The following is a 19,225-nucleotide window of genomic DNA, read 5'->3' as shown; positions in this document are numbered from 1 at the left end:
ACAAATTTTAGTATGTTGTCTCATTGTCATTCTCTTTAATGAACTTTAGTTTTCAATTTATTTTTAATCTATGTTTCCATGGCTTTTTATTGCATATAATTTTGCAGCATTATTTCTGCTTTTATGCATTTGTTTATGAGGTTTTTGTGCCCTAAAATATGGTCAGCTTTTGTGAAGGTGCCATGTACAGCTAAGAAAAAGGTATAATCCCTTCTATTGTCTTTCAGTTTTCTTTACAAGTCTATCATATCTAAATGTTTTAAAATTCTATTCATTTCCTTAATTTTTTTTTTATTTTTTGCTTAGGTTTATCTAAAACAGAATGGAAAAATTTGATATTCCTTATTAGTATAGTTTCTATGTCCATTTCCACCTATAATTTCTTTTAACTTTTCAAGAATTTATATGTTAAACTATTTGGTAAATAGAAATTTAATATTAATATTACCTTATTGTCTAAGTTGCCTTTAAGCAAGATGTAGCTTCTGTTATTATCTCTTTTAATTAGGTCAATTTTTATTTTTGCTTTGACTAAGATCATAATTCCTCACCCTGGGTTTTTTATTTTGTTTTTGCATCAGCTGAAGCATAATAGATTCTGCTTCAAATCCCTATTTTGACTCTATATGTCATTCTATATGTCTATATGTTTCTGTTTCAAATGTGTTTCTTATAAATGACATATTGTGGGATTCTGGTTTCTTATGCATTTTGCTATTTACTTTTGTTTTATTGGTAAATTCATCCCATTCCCAGTTATGATTATTATCTATTCATTTCCATCCATCTTATTTTCTTTTTTTATCCTTCTCCATCTCTTTTTACCCTATCCCTCCTCAAAAATCTGTTTTGCTTCTGATCACTATCTCACTGTCTCTCTTAATCTGCCCTCCCTTTTATCAACCCCCTCCATTTCTTTTGTCCTTTTTCTCTCCAGCTCCAAGTTGGGTAACCAATTGACTGTGTTCATATTTCCCCTATATTATAAAAGCTCTGTAAAAGTTCTCCCTTGTATACCTGTTTTAGAAGAGAATTCCCCCCATTCTTCCTTTCCTTTCTTCCTTATCCTAGAGCCTCCCTCTTTCTCATCCATTCTTTTTGTTAAAGATTATCCCAACACAATCTACTAATTCCAAAGCCCACTATGTAGAGTCTTTCTAACTGCCCTAATACTGATAAAGCTCTTAGGACTTATACGTATCATCTTTCCATTTAGGAAAGTAAATAGCTTAATTTTACTGGATCCCTCATGATTTCTTTTTCCTGTTTACCTTTTTTGCTGATTCTTTGTGTCTTGTATTTGAAAATCAGATTTTCTAGTCAACTCTAGTCTTCTCATCAAGAATTCTTGGAAGTCTTCTATTTAATTAAATGTTTATTTCTCCCCAAAAGGATTATAGTCAATTTTGCTGGGTAGGTGATGTCATTTGCCTTTCTAAAATATCATATTCCAAACCTTCCATTCCCTTTACATAGAAGCTACTACATCTTGTGTGGTTCTGACTGTGATTCTATGATATTTGAATTGTTTCTTTCTGGTTGCCTGAAGTATTTTCTCTTTGATTTGGGAGTTATGGAAGTTAGTTTAGCAAGGATTTTCACTTTGGAATCTCTTGCAAAGGTAACAGTGGATTCTTTCAATTTTTATTCTACCCTCTAGATGTAAGATATCACAGCAGATTTCCTTACTAACTTTTTTGAAATATGATGTAGAAGCTCCGTTGTTTTTTTTTTAATCGGGCCTTTCAGGTAATCCAGTTATTCTTAAATTATGTCTCATTCTATTTTCCAAGTCAGTTTTTAATGAGAAATTTCACAGTTTATTCTATTTTTTCATTCTTTTGACATTTTATTGTTTCTTGAAGTCTCATAGAATCATTAGCTTCCACTTGCTCAATTCCAATTTTTAAGAAATGTTTTTCTTCAGTGAACTTTTGATCCTCTCTTTTCATTTGGCCATTTCTGCTTTTTTAGAGGTATTTTCTTCAATGAAATTTGCTACATCTTTTACCATTTAACCAACTCTGCTTTTTAATGTGTCATTTTCTTCAGTATTTTTGTGCCTCTTGTACCAAGCCATTGTCTTTTCATAATTTCCTTACATTGTTCCCATTTATTTTCTAATTTTTCTCTATCATTCTTATTTGATTTTGAAAATAATTTTAATTCTTTCAGGAATTATTGTTGGACTTGGATCTAATCAACTTTTTTTCATTGAGGATTTTACTTGTAGCTGTTTTGACATTGTTGTCTTCTTCTGAGTTTATCTCTTGATCTTCCCTGTCACTAAAATAGCTTTTGTAGTTGATTTTCTTTTATTATTCTTGTTGTTTACTCATTTTCCACCCTGTTTTTTGACTTTTGACTTTGCTTAGTACAGCACAACATTCTCTCCACCCTGAAATCTTGAATTTGGAAGTGGTATAGACATTGATAAATAGCACATTATCCTATACCCAGTGCTAACACAGTCTCTTTTACCATTTACCAATCTCCTTATCATATGTGGTTTGAGAGCTCCCAAAAGGGTTGCAGCTGCTATTGCTGTCTCCAAGGTCCACCACTGATATTGCTAACTCATAGACTCTGGGTCAACCTCTATAACAGTACCACAGGCCTGTCTTTCCAAACTCCTATCTTGGACCAGCAAAAAAAAAAGACTCTCCCCTCCCCCCCCCACTCTCTTTTGTTGCTTCTACCACCCCAGGATTTAATTGGAGGCCTTATTTTAAAGTTGTTTAGCAAGAAATATCAAGAGAGTTCAGTCATTTCCTGTACTTTGGCATCTTGGTTATCCCCTGGGAATCTCCATAGGCAACATTCTAAAAATTTAAGAGAAGAATGAATTGGTACCTGTATTCATGAAGGAAATTTCTATACTAGAACTCTAAAGTGATTTTAAAAAAATATCATTGCTTTGGACTAAAAAAAATTAACAGTTTACTTTGGATTTTGCTCCTCTTGCTATAAGAGATGGGTTATATCACTGGAATAAGTGGTTCTCATAATGAAATTGAGCAAACTATCAGAAAGTATTCACTCTGTTACAAACACTATATATGATGCTGGGGATGGAAAGACAATAATGAATCCTCCCAGTTTTCAAAGAGCTGATATTATTTTGGGAAAACAGCAAGAGTGCCATGCACATACATAAACACAATAAATACAAGATAACTTCTAGGGGTTGGGGATGGGGATTGAGATCAGAAAGAAATTCATACTGCATATAGCTCTTGAGCTGAGCTTACATGGAAGCTAGAATTCTAGGAGATTTTCAGGAGGGAATGCATTATAGACATGGATGGAAAGGAACAACCTGCACAAAGACCAGGAAATAGGGAGTGGAATGAACTATCTGAGGAATAAAAATTAGATCAGTATAGTTGGTTCATAGAGTGAATGAATGGAAGAATTCTAAAAAGGTAGGTCACAGACAGGTAGGGATGGATTATAAAGAATCAACATTAATAGGAGATCTTAATTTTGTTCTAGAAACAAAAGGGCACTACTAGAGCTTATGTCAGATCTGGATATTAGAAAAAATCTCTGGCAGATATATGGGAGAATGCATTGGGGAAGGTAGAAACAGGGAGATCAGTGACAACAGACATGACTGTTGACACAGTCCAGTGAAATATAAGCCAATAGAACATTAACCTCCTTGAGGACAAAGTCAGATTTCCCCCACCCCCACTTCCTAAAGCAGTATTTAGTAAATAAATCCTTGTTGAATGAATGAATCTTTCATTTTGCCTATGTATCTGTATATATGTGTACGTGTTTATATATAAAAGTGTGTGTTTAAATATATATATATATATATATATATATCTTCCTTCCAGTATTGCTATGATGCTTCCCATATTTTTACATATTAAAATATTTCATGCTTGTGATGTCATTTTCAGTTTTCAAACCACTTATTCATGGATTTAATTTCATTTTCATAAACATTAAGTGTTTAACTTGCACACTGTTCTAGATTCTGAGAATGCAGAGCCAAAAATTCCATAGTCCCTGTCTTAAAGATACTCATAGTCTATTGAGAGAGACATGTAAGTAGGTAACTATAATACTAAAATTGAGGGCAGAAGGTTGAAATGTGATTTGTCCTGCCCCAAAGGAACTCAAAGGAACTCATAGTAGGAGGGGACATGAGATTAATATAATAATAGTTATAACCCTAAAAGAGAATGGGAGGGGTTCAAACAAAGAAATGAGATAGCTAAGAAAAGAGAAATTAAAAATAGCTGGGAAGGAGGGACTGAGAGGGAAGCTTGGAATGGGAGGGAAGAGAGAATTGAATCAGAATCACTTTTATGAAGGTAGTGCCTAAGCTGACCCTTAAGGAATGAAAGGATTTTAAAAACAGAAATTCTCACAAAGACCCTTCTAGGCATGATGGGAGGTGAGCCCAACAAGACAGAAACAGAAAAGAACAGGACAATATCAGGCAATTGTTATTCCTTGATATTGTCTTGATCTTTCCCATAGTCTGGTTCAGTTGAAATTTAGAATGTTTCAGGGTTGGGAGTGTGTGGGATGCAGTGAATTAAATCTGAAAAGATATATTGGGAGCAGAATGTGGAGGGCATTGAATGTCAAGCTAAAGAATCTCTGTATCATATGGTGAGCAATGGAAAAATATCAAAGGGTTTGAACCAAGAAGGTAATGTGCTCTAAAATCTGGCTTAGAAGTATTAGTCTGTGAAGAATGAATGGTGACTGTTATGGTAGTTCAGGCAAGAGACAATGAAACAAGAAAAATTCATGTGAAAGATGCCTCAGAAGCAGGAAAAATGAAGGTGCATTAGCTTATTTATAATTAGAGGAGTTAGGGTTAGTCATTCAGAGTTGGGACTGAATTTGGCGTTTCTTTGTATCACCAATGATTATTTGGTACAAGGTCAACCAAACACACAGAAGGCAATCAATTCTTGATGACCCAACTTGTGAGCAAAAGGAGTCAAAAGTGCTCAGAAGTTCTAGTCTGTATGACAGGGAGATTGGTGATATTAAGAAAAGAAAAGGAAGGGGCAACTAGGTGGCAGAGTGGATAAAGCACCGGCCCTGGATACAGGAGTACCTCAGTTCAAATCGGGCCTCAGACACTTAATAATTACCTATCTGTGTGGCCTTGAGCAAGCCACTTAACCCTATTTACCTTGCAAAAATCTAAAACAAAAAAAATAAGAAATGGAGGTATTAAAGGGAAGGGTATGATTTAAAGGGGAAAGAAAAAATTCAATTAGGGACATATTCTGGACAACAAGACAGAATATAAGCTCAATGGAGATATCAGGGTTTGAAATAAAGGATCATGTACACAAAGGAGATAAGGCATGGAAGTGGATGGGATTATAAATCTTAGTTCTTGTACTCTGAGAGTTATATAATAATTTCACATTCCCCAAATCAGTACTTTATTTCTCTTTTCCTTATCCTGTTATCATAGGAATCAGGAAGATGACAATTTCTCATCAAAAAGTCATTAGCATTTCATTTCTGAACAGTCATAAAAGTCAATGCATATTTATTAAGGACTTGTTATGAACCATGAACTATGATAAGTATTGGGAAAGACATACAAATAGAAAGAAAGATATTCCTGTCCTCATGGAGTTTGTATTCTTTTAAAAAAAAGAATTCAGGCTTTGATTTCTTATTAATTTTTTAAATTATATTAATTATATATATATCATAACTATTATTTATTTTATTTATATTTATGTTTTATTATTTATATTTCTTATGTCCCCCCCTTACTGAATATGAGTTCTTTAAGGGCAGGAACTTAAGTTATGTATTAACCTTCTGCCCTCATATCTAGTATTATAATAAATTTTATATAAATATGTAAATATAAATAATTAATAATGATTTTAAAAGATTAAATAAAAACTGTAATAAATTTTTGCATAAATGTAAGCATGCATATTTCTATGCAATAGTAAAGCAGTTGTGAAAATAAGTAGAAAAGACAACACAGGAAACTGAATGGGGTGGAGAACGGAGAGTAAAGAAAGTTATCTGGAGTTGAGGCATTGTAGACAGTCTGAAAGAGTCAGGAGAGCAGTAGACTGGAAGGGACTGAAGACATCTGTAGAAGGTATAGTTATCCCTTCTGCATCATGGGGATCTTGGTTTCCCAAGATCACGTAAAATTTCTAGACCATCCCTTCATACTAGAGAAGTCTGAATTTTTTATTTCCTTTTTATGGGGTTTTTAACATTACCTAGTTGTAAAAATTAGGATCAGTATTTGATCATAGGCTATATGTAAGGCATGTTAAGTGTAAATACTTTTTCTATATCATCTGTTGACTTTTGTATGTTGTCTGAAACTTCCACAAAACTCCTCAAAAATCCCCATTTCATTTCTTATGCCAACCAGTGATACATTGAAACCATGATGGGGAGAATCACAGTGTGAAAGGAATAATGCATGAAGCCCGAGAGTGAAGGGAGATTCCAGAGTGAAGAGGTTTCTGAGTATTGTAGAGAAATCTAGGGGGGGAAATGAATGAAGAATTAAATAGTTACTATAGGAAAAGCCCTAAGCAAAATGCTTAGAACATATAACAAAGTCACAGTCCCTATTCTCAAGAAGCTTACATGTCTAATGAGAGAGAAAGCACTAATAGAGGGTTTCAACAGTAAATAAGATATTAAAATTCTATGGTATACTTAGGGTTCAATAAAAATCTTAGGGTAATTAATGCTTCTTCTTTTCCAATGATAAATTATCAGTTTCTCATGTTGAAACATTGGACAGGGCCAGTGACTAGGGACAAGAACTTTCTCTTCTGGGTCTTCAATAGCTCTGAAAGTAGATTGCTTCCCAGAATGATGATTGAAGGCACTCAGCTGGAAGCATGACCATTTTCAAGATTCCTGCATTCAGAATCTTCTAGGAGACTACCTTCTATGGGAATGGGGGAGGGAAGCAAGAATAGGGGGAAAATTGTAAAACTCAAAATAAATAAAATCTTTCTTAAAAAAAAGAATCTGCTAGGATATGAGGGAAGATGGCAAGTAGATAGAGGCACTGAATCTAGAGTCTGGAAAACCTGAATCCAAATCCAGCTTCAAACACTTGCCAACCATTTGACCTTGAGCAAATGACTTAATAAATGTTTGTCTCAGTTTCCTCAGCTATAAAAATGGATATAATTGAGCTATTTATTTTTCAGGGTTGGTGTGAGGATTGATTTGGATAGTTTTTATAGAATACCTAGAATAGAGCCTGGTACATAGTAGCACCTCATAAAGACTAACTGTAGTAGTAGTACTGGTAGTGGTGGTGGTGGTAGTTGTTGTAGTAGTAGTAGTGGTGGTGGCAATGGTAATAGTATTAATGATTGTAATGGCAATGGTGGAAGTGGTAATAGTAGTAGTAGTAGTAGTAGTAGTAGTAGTAGTAATAGTGGTGGTGGAAGTGGTAATAATAGTGTGGTGATGGTGGTATAATGGTAGTAGTAGTGGTAATGGTAGTGGTGGTGGTGGTGGTAAGTGGTAATAATAGTAATGATAGTTGTGGTGATGGTAGTAGTGATTGTAGTAGTGGTGGTTGTGGTAGCAGTAGTAGCAGTAGTAGCAGCAGCAGTAATAGAAGTGATGGTGGTAGTTATTAAGGTGATGGTGGCAGTGGTCAAGCTCTGCTAATATAAGCCATCTTTCATCTCTTCTCCAGGTTGCTTTGACACTTCAGAGAGACAAGCTCCTCTCCCTGTATGTGGCAATTTGTTGGCAGTTGGTAGGGATGGCTTGTCCTTTCTACTTAGTAGTTGTTTCCCCAGATGACAGCTGTGAGGGCCAGGTTGAAAGCAAGACTAGTGGCCTTGGAGGCACTGTATTGCCAAGGTTCCTGTGCCAACCTGACTGCTGGTGGCAATTAGTCAATGGTTAATACTGGCAGTGATAAGGATGGTGGGCCTCCATTCCACAAATATTTCTCCCCTCAAAGATGACTTTTAGGGCTGGTTGGAAGCAGGTCTGGTGGTCTTGGAGGCACTGATCTTCCCAGGGCTCTTGTCTTCAGGATCCTCAGCTGCCTCCATCAGAATCTGAAGGGAAATGGTGCTCAAGGTGATAGTGGCATGCTGTCCTGCCTTGTACTTTCTGGCTCGATACTATCTCTCCCTTCAGGTGCCTAGTCCTGAACAATCAGGAGTACATGCTGAAGAAGAATTAAGATATAGCTGGCCTGAGGCTCCACCTTAGAAGTGTGGCTAGGTGGCACAGTAGATAGAGCACCAGCCCTGGAGTTAGGAGTATTTGAGTTCAAATCTGACCTCAGACACTTAATAATTACCTAGCTGTGTGGCCTTGGATAAGCCACTTAACCCTATTGCCTTGCAAAAACCTAAAAAAAAGTGATGCTACTTTTCTAAAAATCTTTTTTTTAGGGAAGAGGACTTTATAACCACTATGTTTTTGTACATTTGTTGAAGGATATTTGTTGAAGGATAAATATCCTTCAACCTTGTGAGGAGAGCATATTGGTTAGTGTACAATAGTGCCTATGCCCTAGATTATTCTGTCCTAAAAATTAAATAGAATTAGAAATTAGAAATCATTATATAATTATACAGTATAGGATATTTATAATTATGCATAATATAAGATAAATATAATACAAATATTTGATAGTATAATACATAACTATTATATACCACTATATTTTACACTATTAATTATATTTAATATTATATATTATATTAACATTAATGTTAATTACTATTATGTGCTAACATAAGTAATATAATACATTATATAATATTATTATATTATATTATATTGCAGAATGGAAGACTAGTAAAACAAAGGGAGTACCCATTTTGATAAGATTCAAAGATGCATCAAAGTAGTAGAAAAATATTAACTAAATCATAGAATTTTGGAGTTTGGAGCTCAGAGGTCATTGAGTTCAAACAGTATATAAAAAGGAATCACCTCTGCAGCAAATAATCAGTCAATCAAAAAAATATTCTTTAAGCACCCACTCTGTCGCAGACACTATGCTAGGCAATGGGGATGCAAGGACTAAGAATGAAATACTCTCTCCTCAAGAAGAGCCCACATTCTAATGGGGGTTACAAATGCATATAAAATATAAACACCATCAATATAAAGTGACTCAATAAAACTATCTACAAAGTAGTTAAATATAAGGAATTTAGGAGAGAAGACACTTCGAGTTGAGAGGATCACAAAAAGTTTCATCCAAAGATGTCTTTTGAGTACTTACAGGAAAGGGACTCTAGGAAGCAAAGGTTAAGAGGGAAGACCAATTTTGACAAATGGTCTTGCAGTCACCAAGTAAAGATGGAATGAAGGAGTAAGCCAACAAGGCAGCCTATTTCATTTCTAGACAACTCTTAATGCTATAAAGTGTATCTTTACATTGAATCTGCCACTCTCAAACTTTCATTCAATATGCCTAAATCTAGTCAAGAACCTCCCAAATAACCTCTCAGGGGAAAACCACTCTCAATCATTGGAGAAAGCTATGTATCCCTAACACATTTTCTTTTCTTCAAACTAAATTTCACCAGATCAGATCAATTCTTCCATTGTCCCCAGGTGAAATACCTCTCAGGGGAAAAACACTTTCAATTGTTGGAGAAAACTATGTATCCCTAACACATTTTCTTTTCTACAAACTAAATTTAACCAAATCAGATCAATTCTGTCATTGTTCCCAGGTGGAATTTGTCCATTTACTTCCCCATTATCTCATTCTTGAACCTTCTTTAAAACCTTTCCTTCCCTGATCACAATTTTCCTGTGTCCACTGAGAACACGAGCTGTTTGTTTCGTTTATATCCCCAGCATTCAATCTCAGTGCTTGATACTCTACATAGTCATTGTTTAATAAAAGCCTATTTTTATTGACATAAAATGATCTCCGAATCTGTTCATCTTCTTCTGGATATAGTCTTAGTTTGTCAGTATTCTTCTCAAATTGTAACATCTAAAAAGAAATTCAATATTCTGGATATATTCTCATCAAGACAAAGCAGGCTAGAATTCTTATCACTTTTCTTTTTTTTCTGGACAGTTCATCTCTGTGAACTTAGTCTAAGACTTAGTTACCGATCCTTGGTTACCTTGGCAATCTATATTCCATTGACATTGAGCTAAAAGTCCATGTCATACTATTGAAATATATATTGAGTACAAATGCAGAATTTTATATTCATTTCTATTATATTTAATTTTATTAGAATTGGCTCATCATTTTCTTTCATTCATTTAATTCAGTTGACCTACAAGTTAACTATTCCTACAACCTTTATGTCATTTGCAAATATAAGGATGTCATCTATGTCTTCATGAAAGTAAAAGATAAAATGTTGAAAAGTACAGGGCCAAGGAAAGAGCCTTTACACATTTCACTAAAACTTCCTTCTTGGCTGACATTGAACCATTAAGTATTATTCTTTTGGTCTGGTTTTTCAACTATTTCTCCATCTAAATTACTTCTTTCTCCACCATATCTATAAAAAGATTTCTTGCACAATGAGTTATTTTCCCAAAATACTTTGCTGAAATACTAGTTTATGAACTTTCTAGAAAATTCTGTCTGGTCTACTTTCTACTTGTGAAAGAAATGGAGCATGGGAAAGGCTTACTGAAATATAAACACTCCTCAGAATATACTTTTAAGAATGAGAAGAAGAGTCCTTAGTAGAGTGTAGGGGAAGGATTCCAAATGTGGGCTGGTAGCCTCTTAGGAGATGCTAGATTTGAATGAATAAAGAGGGATGGGTTGAAGTGACTTGGAGAGGGAAGGTTAGATGACTAGGTTTGGTAGGTTTGTTTGAGGAAAGGAGTAGAAAGTTTAACTCTGATTTAGTCTGTGATCATGTTTTAAATTAAAAGAGTGGAGTAGTAAGTACAAGTCAACATTTATTGAGTGCTTACTACATGAATAAGGCATTTCACTCTTATTGAAAAAAGTAGCTGGTTGTAGCACAGAAAAACAATTAAAAGGGAGTGGTATTAGAAAAGGGAAAAATAGAAATCATTATAGTCTTCTAGAAATGATAATTTGCACTGTAAATTAGAAAGAAGAGAGATGATACTGTATAAAAAAGCATCATAGGCTTGGTAAAGCAACTGAATTTTTTTGGCAGAGTGGAAGAATGGAAAGTATTGTTTAGTAAAATGCAAATAAACCAGTTGGAGAGGGAGACAAACCATACCCAATTTTCCTGGAAACTTAAAATTAAACTCTGTGGGATTTAATGGCTCCAAATGCTAGAAAGATGTGTGTGATCTCAACTCTTGCAGATTTAAAAAGGAGAGAAAAGAAACTGTGAGATAGATGTCTATGATATTTTATTAAAGAGATGGGAGGAGGGAATAAGACAAAAGTTTCCCAAATGAAATTAAATCTAGCTCACTAGTTTGTTTTCAGGTGTCCTTCAAATTAGGAACTCTGTTACTGCACACAATGTAGAATCAAATTAGTATGGCATATTTAATTTTTTAAAATTAAACAAAATGCTCCCTTTCCTCTCCATTGAGTAATCTCAACAGGTCTTTTTAACTCTTGGAAATGACAATGTGAAATGTGCTATAGTTGCTACAATGCTATCTAAAGGAAGTGATAATAAATTATTAAAGGTGTGGGTCATACTTTGGCTGTTATCTGCATAGAATTCATTTTGTTTGTTCCTTGAGAATCAGGAAACTTCTGTATATTGTTAGTTCAGAGTCATTCAAGGACCCGGAGGTACGTTGTGTCAAAGGCACAACTAGGTACAGAAAACGGAGGGAAATGTGCTTCTAATGCTCTGACTCTGAGGGATCCCTGAAATTTTGGAGGCTTCCTTACGTTACTTTGTGGAATTTCTTAGATTCTTAGAGCTGGAAGTGTGTTGATAGACTTTTTTTCCAGTAATAAGCCACAAGATGTAGTTTAGATCGTCTTGGTTATTCAATGAATAGTTCGTTTAGAATTCAGGGAGAAGTTGATTTGTGGTAACCTGATTATCCCTTGCTGAGCAGGAGGAGTATTAAGATAAGTCTTGAAAGAAAGGAATCCAACTTTAGAAGAGAGATCCAGGCAAAGCCGCCTCAGTGTTCTCCCGGTGGCATTTTGGAGTGGCTGTTAGAAGTAACATCCTTAGAGGAGAGAATGGAAAGGCTATAGGAAGGAGAGACAAGATTGCACCTTGATTAGAAATGGGCAAAAAAAGACTTTTTGTTGGAGAGGGGGAAGGGCCCCCGGGAGCTGAGCACATTCTTTGAAGTGAGGAGGAGAAAGTGTGGGCTAAGAACATTTTAATAAAGTTCCAGGAAAGAGGCTTCGAGACCTAGGGAAATGTGCTCTGGTCCACGATTGGTCAGATAGAATCTTGGGAAAAGAGCCCCCGGAGAAAGCAGATGAGGGAGGACGATAGGAAGGAAGATGGGGGGGGGTGGTGAAGGGTGTGGAGAGAGGAAAGGGGGGCTGGAAAGTGAGAGGGAGGGAGGGAGGCAATGCTTATTGCCCAGAGGTCTGGAGAGCGGAGGCAAGAGTGCGGAAAAGTGAAAGTCGGCGAGGCCAAGTGCAGCGGGGCCGGGACCCCGGCGGCCAGCGGAGCGGGGCGCTAGGGGGGCAGCTGGGCGCTCTCCAGACTCCCTTGGCAGCCCCAGGCGTTGGCTCCTCGAGGCGCCCTCCCTCCCCGGAGCATTGTTCCTTTGCCGGGAGACTAGGAAATTGCCTTTTGATTGCGGAAGTCCGTGGAAAGGGCTCGGGCTCAGCGGCAGCCGCACGGGTCAGTATGGCAGCGTGGGAAGGGCGGCGAGCTGCCTGCCCCCGCTGCCTCTCGCGTCCGCAGCCCGCCCGGGGCAGCAGCAGCAGCAGCAGCCCCTGTCCTGGCACGGCCCCGTCCCCCTCCCGGAGAAAACCTCAAGGAGCCGGCGGGAGGCCCTGAAGCTCCGTCAACAAGTGGCTCGCCTCCCCTCCCTCCCCACCCGGGACTCAGTGGTCCTTTTATCCCCCCCTCACTAGGAGAAGCTTGTCCTTAAGCACTGATGGCAATGCCGAGCTATGGAGCCGGGTGGGCCTTATGGATGGCACTGAACCTGATGCAGGTGAGTGAGTGAGTGGCAGGAGGAAGGGGGCACCTGGGCATGGAGGAGGAGAACGAACTCCCTCTCTAGTTTCCAGCCTCCGCGCCTGGTCAGTTTGGGCCGGTTGATGGTCCCCTTTCCCTCCTGCCTGGGTTCAGAGAAGAGCGCAGAGATGCGCTCAGCCCGCAGGTTCAGCCTCTGGCTAGCTCACCCCGGAGGGGTCTCGAGCCCTGACTTCCAAGCTCCCTCCAGGAGACCCGGCCGCCTACCTAGTGTCCTTGCTCCATTTCGGTGGCTTCTGGTGTTTGGGATTTCTGGAGTTTGGTTTGGGGCACTTGTTTTGGAAAGGAGGGGAAGGGAACCAGGGCGTCCGGAGAAGGAGCAGCCAGGAGACTTCAGCCCTTGTCTCTGATCCCTTTTGCAGAGTGGCCTGGGGGAGCCCCTGAGGTGCGACATCAACCTGACCCAAGCCAAGGTCTCCAGCAGATCTGCCAGTCTCAGGTGGAGCACGGAAGGGTCACCTTGTAACTTCAGCCTCATCTACACCTCCGACACCTCTGGGAGCACCTTTTGCTACCCACTGCGGATTGCCAACCAGACCTATGAATGTAACCCCGCGGATTTAGAAGCTGGAACAACCTATCATTTCAGGATTGTGTCTCAGGATGGAGATACGAGAGACATCTCCTTGCAAACAGGTAATGGGTGACAGGTGCAACTGGCATGGAGCATTCTGAAGCGGGGGAGGTGGGCTCCTTTGGTTGGAGATCCTGTTGGTTTGGAGATCCTGTTAAACCTCCCAAAGGTGAAGATCAACCAGAGTCATCGCTTCCTAAATAGATAGTGTATGAGACTTGAGGTGTCCCAAGGTTTTAGTGCTGAAAGACTGGGTATCTGAGCCTGTAGGGCAGAGCCCAGAGAGAAGGAATCTGTTAGAAGGAAGCATATTCCAATGATGAAGACTGGCAACTCCGACACACTAAAATGTCAAAACACAAGAATAATGTAAGTAAATATTTGTAAAGTAAATAATGAACACGCACAGATTGAGAGACATGGCTTTCCTCAAATTAGTATTATTTTTGGCAGAGGGCAGAGAATCTTCAGGAATAGAACAAACAGGGGGGGGAAAGTGAATATTGAGATTGGAGTTCCATGAAAAGAGGTTTTTTAAAAGAATCTACCCAGTGACAGTTCAAAATTCATTTTTTCTAATGATTTGACATTAAAGATCTGACTACATCCTTTACTACTTGCATTAATGTTTTCTTGAACTTTATCTCAATGTATGCTACCAGTTCCTACTGACCATTTTTGGCATTGTCTTCATTTGAAGTAATAATGAAGTCAAATATTTTTCAGATGTCCCTTGCCTTGTAAATTCCAGAGGATAAGTATAAAGATTCCTGAACAGATTACCATTTGATAACTTCACTTGTGTAAAACTTTTTTTCCTAAACTACAAACCCTGAAACAGCTACCAAAAAAAAAAAGTCAGTTGAAATGGCCTTTGAAATAATAATGAAGATTTTAACTTTGGCTAATATATATATATATATATATATATATATATATATATATATATATATATATATTGTCTTTTTAAAAATTACCATTCAAACCCTTTGGTTTTATAAGTCAATTTCCATACAATTATCTTTACTTCATTTCAAATAGAACTTTTAAATAGCTGTGATAATTTGCAAATAAATTAGCAAAAGGGAAATAAATATTGAAACTGTATTTGCACACAGAATTATTAGATAACACCCAAATAATTTATAAAAATTAAACTAGAGAATTTAAATTACTGAATTTTAGTCAGTTAAGTGAGCTGCTCAATGTATGATTGTTCTTTGAGGCATAACTTTCAAACAGTGAAAAGTCTATTAAATAGAATAGCTATATATATTAAGATTTAATAAGTATTTATAAAAGTGTGTATTCAATCAAGTTAGAGAAAAAAGTCTATAGAGCCTTCAGATAATCGTTTGCAGAGGGAAAGTGTAAAGAAAGTAGTTCATTTTCAAGGCTGTTTTTGGCAAGTACATAAAAGGAATATATTTACAAATATTTTGAGTGAATCTTTTAAAATTTCTTGACTTCATTCATGTGATATAGTTCTTAAAGAAAGATTTCAAGTTTTAAAACTGGTAAAAACTGTTTTCTCTCTTTCTGTCTTTGTCTCTACCTTTCCTCTCCCTTCTCTTTTCTTCTTTTTCTTCTTCCGTCTCTGTCTGTCTCTGTCTCTCTGTCTCTCTGTCTCTGTCTCTGTATCTCTCTCTCTGTCTCTGTCTCTCTCTCTCTCTCTCTCTCTCTCTCTCTCTCTCTCTCTCTCTCTCTCTCTCTCTCTCTCTCTCTCTCTCTCTGCACATGGTGTCTGAAACTCCCAGTGAAAAACAACTGCAATCTGTTGGCCTAAGAGAACAAGACTGGGATGTTAAGTGACTTGTCCATTCTCAGAGGTCTTCCTGACTCTTACTGGCTCTCTGTACTAAACCGCCTCTCTGTTTGGACTCAGGATAGCAATTAAATTTTGGCCCTGCATATGATAGAATAAGTGGCCATATCTTCTCCTAGGAGCCCCTACTAATTTATAATCCCCCAAACAGTTTTGAAGACTTGTCCCATTAGGATTTTTCTTTTTTTCTTTTCTTTTAGCCAATGATTTTTCCCATGCTTTAAAGATGAATACCCAGCTTCTCTAAATTTAAAGGGAGAAAATTCCCAGTTTTCTAAATTTGGGTGAATTACACAATAAATCATATTTCTGTTATAATTAAAACAAGAAAAACTATACTACTTAAAAATTCTTCTACAGACTTTTTAGGGAAAAGAACTAAATTTAAGATTTTTTGCATCATATTTGTGTTAAACAGGGAAGACATATAATGGAGTGGAAAAAATATTGGCTATGGAGTCAGGACATGAGTTAAAATTGTGTCCCCTGACACTTGTGACCTATGTCATCTTCTCTGAACCTCAGTTTCTTCTTCTGTAAAACTAGTAGTTCTAGTTGGCTTCTGAGTTCCTTTTCAGCTCTTGAATTTAAAATTTTCTTAGCATATTATGTAACTTTCTCAAGGACACCTTTTCTCTCTTTCCCAGTTTACTCACCTTACTTTGTCTAAAATGAAAGAGAACTGAAGTAAATACATGGTTTCAGTGAATATATTTAGTCTGGGAGTTTGGGTAGAGTGATATATCTGGGATCAGGAGGACTTGAATTCAAATTTGGCCTCAGATACCATCAGTTCTATGACTCAGGCAAGTCACTTCCATCTGCCTCTGCTTTCTCAGTTGTAAAGTGAGGATAATATTAGAACCTATTTTTTCAAAGTTGTGAGGATTAAAGGAGGTAATACTTATAAAGCATTTAGCATAGTACCTAGCATATAGAAGATATTTTATAAATGCTTATTTCCATCCATCCTTCCTTCCTTCCTTTCTTTTACACTGAATTGATTAAGCCACAACCAAGTTTTGAAATCATGTCACCACAGTTTTTAATGTTTTGGTCACTTTTCATTTTAGTAAACTATTTTTTTCCTTCACCTTTTTTGGCCTTCTCTCATGGTCCACTGGAATACATTGTGAACAGGGATGGGCATCGTGGACTTGGATTTTGGAAAGTAGCATTTTAATTTATTCACATCTTTAAATTAATTGATGTTTTCTTGTGTCATACACTAAGTATCTGTGAGAGGAGAGATTTGAACTCTTCCCAATTAAAATGTAAGCTCTTTGAGGGCAGGAGCTAACTTGCATGCTTTAATTTGTTTCCTTTATGCTTAGCACAGTGTCTGGAATATAATATTTATGAACTCTCTTATCTATTTACCTCATCTATTTATCTTACTATCTATCTGTCTGTCTGTCTCTGTAGCTTTCTGTATATATCCCCCCACTCAACCATCTATTTGTCTATTCATCCATCTAACTAATTAGCTAATTGACTATCTTTCTACCTAACTCTCTATTTACTTATCATATCTCCAAGTTTGTTCTCTATCCACTATATCACATTCCTCCTCAGGTTTCACATAAAAAATATATTTGTCTTGTAATTAGGATCATATAACCAAGGAATGAACTATTCTGAAAAGACTCCTTATTGAAGTCTTCCAGATAAGGCTGGATGAGCACTTTCTAGCTTTGATATAAAGAAAATTTTCTTTTAGATGGGCACTGGATTAAATATCCTTTGGGGTTCCTTCCAACTCTTATATTCTATGATTTTCAGAATAAGGAAAAATTAACAAATCAATCTAATTTGTATCATTCATGCACAGCTCATGTAAGATATATTCAAAAAATAAAAAATAAGTTCCATGGAATACTTTTCTCTCTGCACAGATCAGTCTAAATGGAATATTGTACCTGAAATGCACTGACAGGGGAGTCCAGGCATAACCATGGACCTTGAACCTTCTTTTCTAAAATGGGAACATTTTCTTACATTTTCCTCAGTGCATTCACATCCTTAGTGAATTAACAGATTGGATATGATCTGGATGATTTGGTCAATGTAAAGAAAATTTAGATATTCAAGTGTAAAATCAAGTCTAATTTCAGACCTGAATTATAAAATGTGTTTGTCTGCTTTGACCCGGTTAACCAGATAATTAATAAGTATGCAAAAAACAGTAAGGCTGTGTCTACACAAAAGTAATGACTCAAATATTTTGGCAAAGTGTTTTTTTGTTGCTCCTCATCAACTAAAACAAAAATTTTTCAGGGGAAAATATTGCTGAGATAAAAACCACCTGCACACTGAAATAATAGCTCACATTTATAATGGGTTTTGGATTGGGGATTGAATTTATGGGGTTTGCACATGAGGAAAATAAACTACTTGTCTCATAATCACCCTATGAGATAGTGACCACAAGAAAATAGTACTTGATATCATGGATAAAACTTCTTGGCTTAGGAAGGCAGCACATTATCAGAGTAATATGGCAAATACTAGTGATAATCATGGCTCACATTTATTTAATGCTTTACAATTTACAGTCTGTTTCCCTAATAATGCCCCTTTGAAGGAGTTTGAAAAGCGTCATTATCCCTGTCCTAACCCCAGTCCTAAACCTTTAGATTAATAATAATATTAAAGCTTTGAAAATAGAGAATGAGTGACAGAGCTAGGAAAGGTAGCTAGGTGGCACCATGGTGCATAGAGTCAGACCTAAAGTTAGAAGGATGAGTCTTCCCAAGTTCAAATCTGGTCTCAGAAACTTACTAGCTGTGTGACCCTAGGTAAGTTATTTAAGCCTGTTTGCCTCAGTTTCCTCATCTGTAAAATATTTTGATGAAGAAAAAGGGAAACTACTTCATTATCTTTGCCAAAATAAACTCCAAAAGGGATCATGAAGAGTCAGACATGACTGAAAAACTGAACAAGAGTTAAGATTTAAGCCCAGTCAACTGATCTCACAGCCCCCACTTTAGAGTCTAGCCCTCATGTGTTGAGAGAGTTATAGATATTAAAGGACTAATCCATGGCCTTCTACTATGTAAATACATTATAGAAATGATCCATTCTCTTTAATCAATCAATCAATCAATTGTTCAACAATCGTTTGTTTATTATCTACTATACGCCAACAACTATGTTGGTACTAAAGATAAAATGGCAAAAGGGAAACATCCTCCACCCTTGTGAAGCTTATATTGCATTGAGAACTAAGCCTGTATATCAGTGGTGTCAAATTGAGATAGAAATGATCTCTTATTAACATTATTAACTTAGGTTAACAGTACATGTTGCATTATATTTTTATTTTATTAAACATTTCCCAATTCCATCTTAATCTTTTTCAAAATCTACTGGGAAGTTTTGCAGGCTACAAGTTTGACATCTTTAAGATACATACACACACACACACACACACATATATATGTGTGTGTATGTGTATGATAATATATACAATTTACATATGTAATAAATGGAAGGAGAAGACACTAAATAAAGGAGATCTCACAAAAGATCCCAGGTAAAACAAGGATTGCTTTGTGTGATTTTAGCAAACTTGTCAACCTGTATCAATCAATAATCAATAAGCTTGTGTAAAACTAATTTAGTATGGGGGCAGCTAGGTAACTCAGTAGATAGAGTGCCACACCTGGAGTCAGTAAGACTCATCTTCCTAAG

At 36.7% G+C, this 19,225-nt stretch overlaps 1 protein-coding gene across 2 annotated transcripts in view; it reads left to right on the top strand.

Annotated features, from left to right (window-relative positions):
* PTPRB (protein tyrosine phosphatase receptor type B) overlaps nt 1-19,225 on the top strand; it is a 159,532-nt gene that overhangs the window by 41,459 nt on the left and 98,848 nt on the right. Inside the window, exons 1-2 of one of the 2 annotated variants that reach the window (XM_074226145.1) lie at nt 12,862-13,092; nt 13,496-13,769. In XM_074226145.1, coding sequence (XP_074082246.1) covers nt 13,033-13,092; nt 13,496-13,769 — 334 coding nt within the window. In that variant the 5' untranslated portion in view covers nt 12,862-13,032. Of the gene's footprint in view, nt 1-12,861; nt 13,093-13,495; nt 13,770-19,225 lie in introns of those variants that run through there. The other variant, XM_074226144.1, reaches the window with a different exon arrangement.

Source organism: Macrotis lagotis, chromosome 2 (genome assembly GCF_037893015.1).
Source record: "Macrotis lagotis isolate mMagLag1 chromosome 2, bilby.v1.9.chrom.fasta, whole genome shotgun sequence".
NCBI classification, from domain to species: Eukaryota; Metazoa; Chordata; class Mammalia; order Peramelemorphia; family Peramelidae; genus Macrotis; species Macrotis lagotis.
Note: the sequence above shows the minus strand (reverse complement) of the source record. Positions and strands in the feature narration are given on the sequence as shown.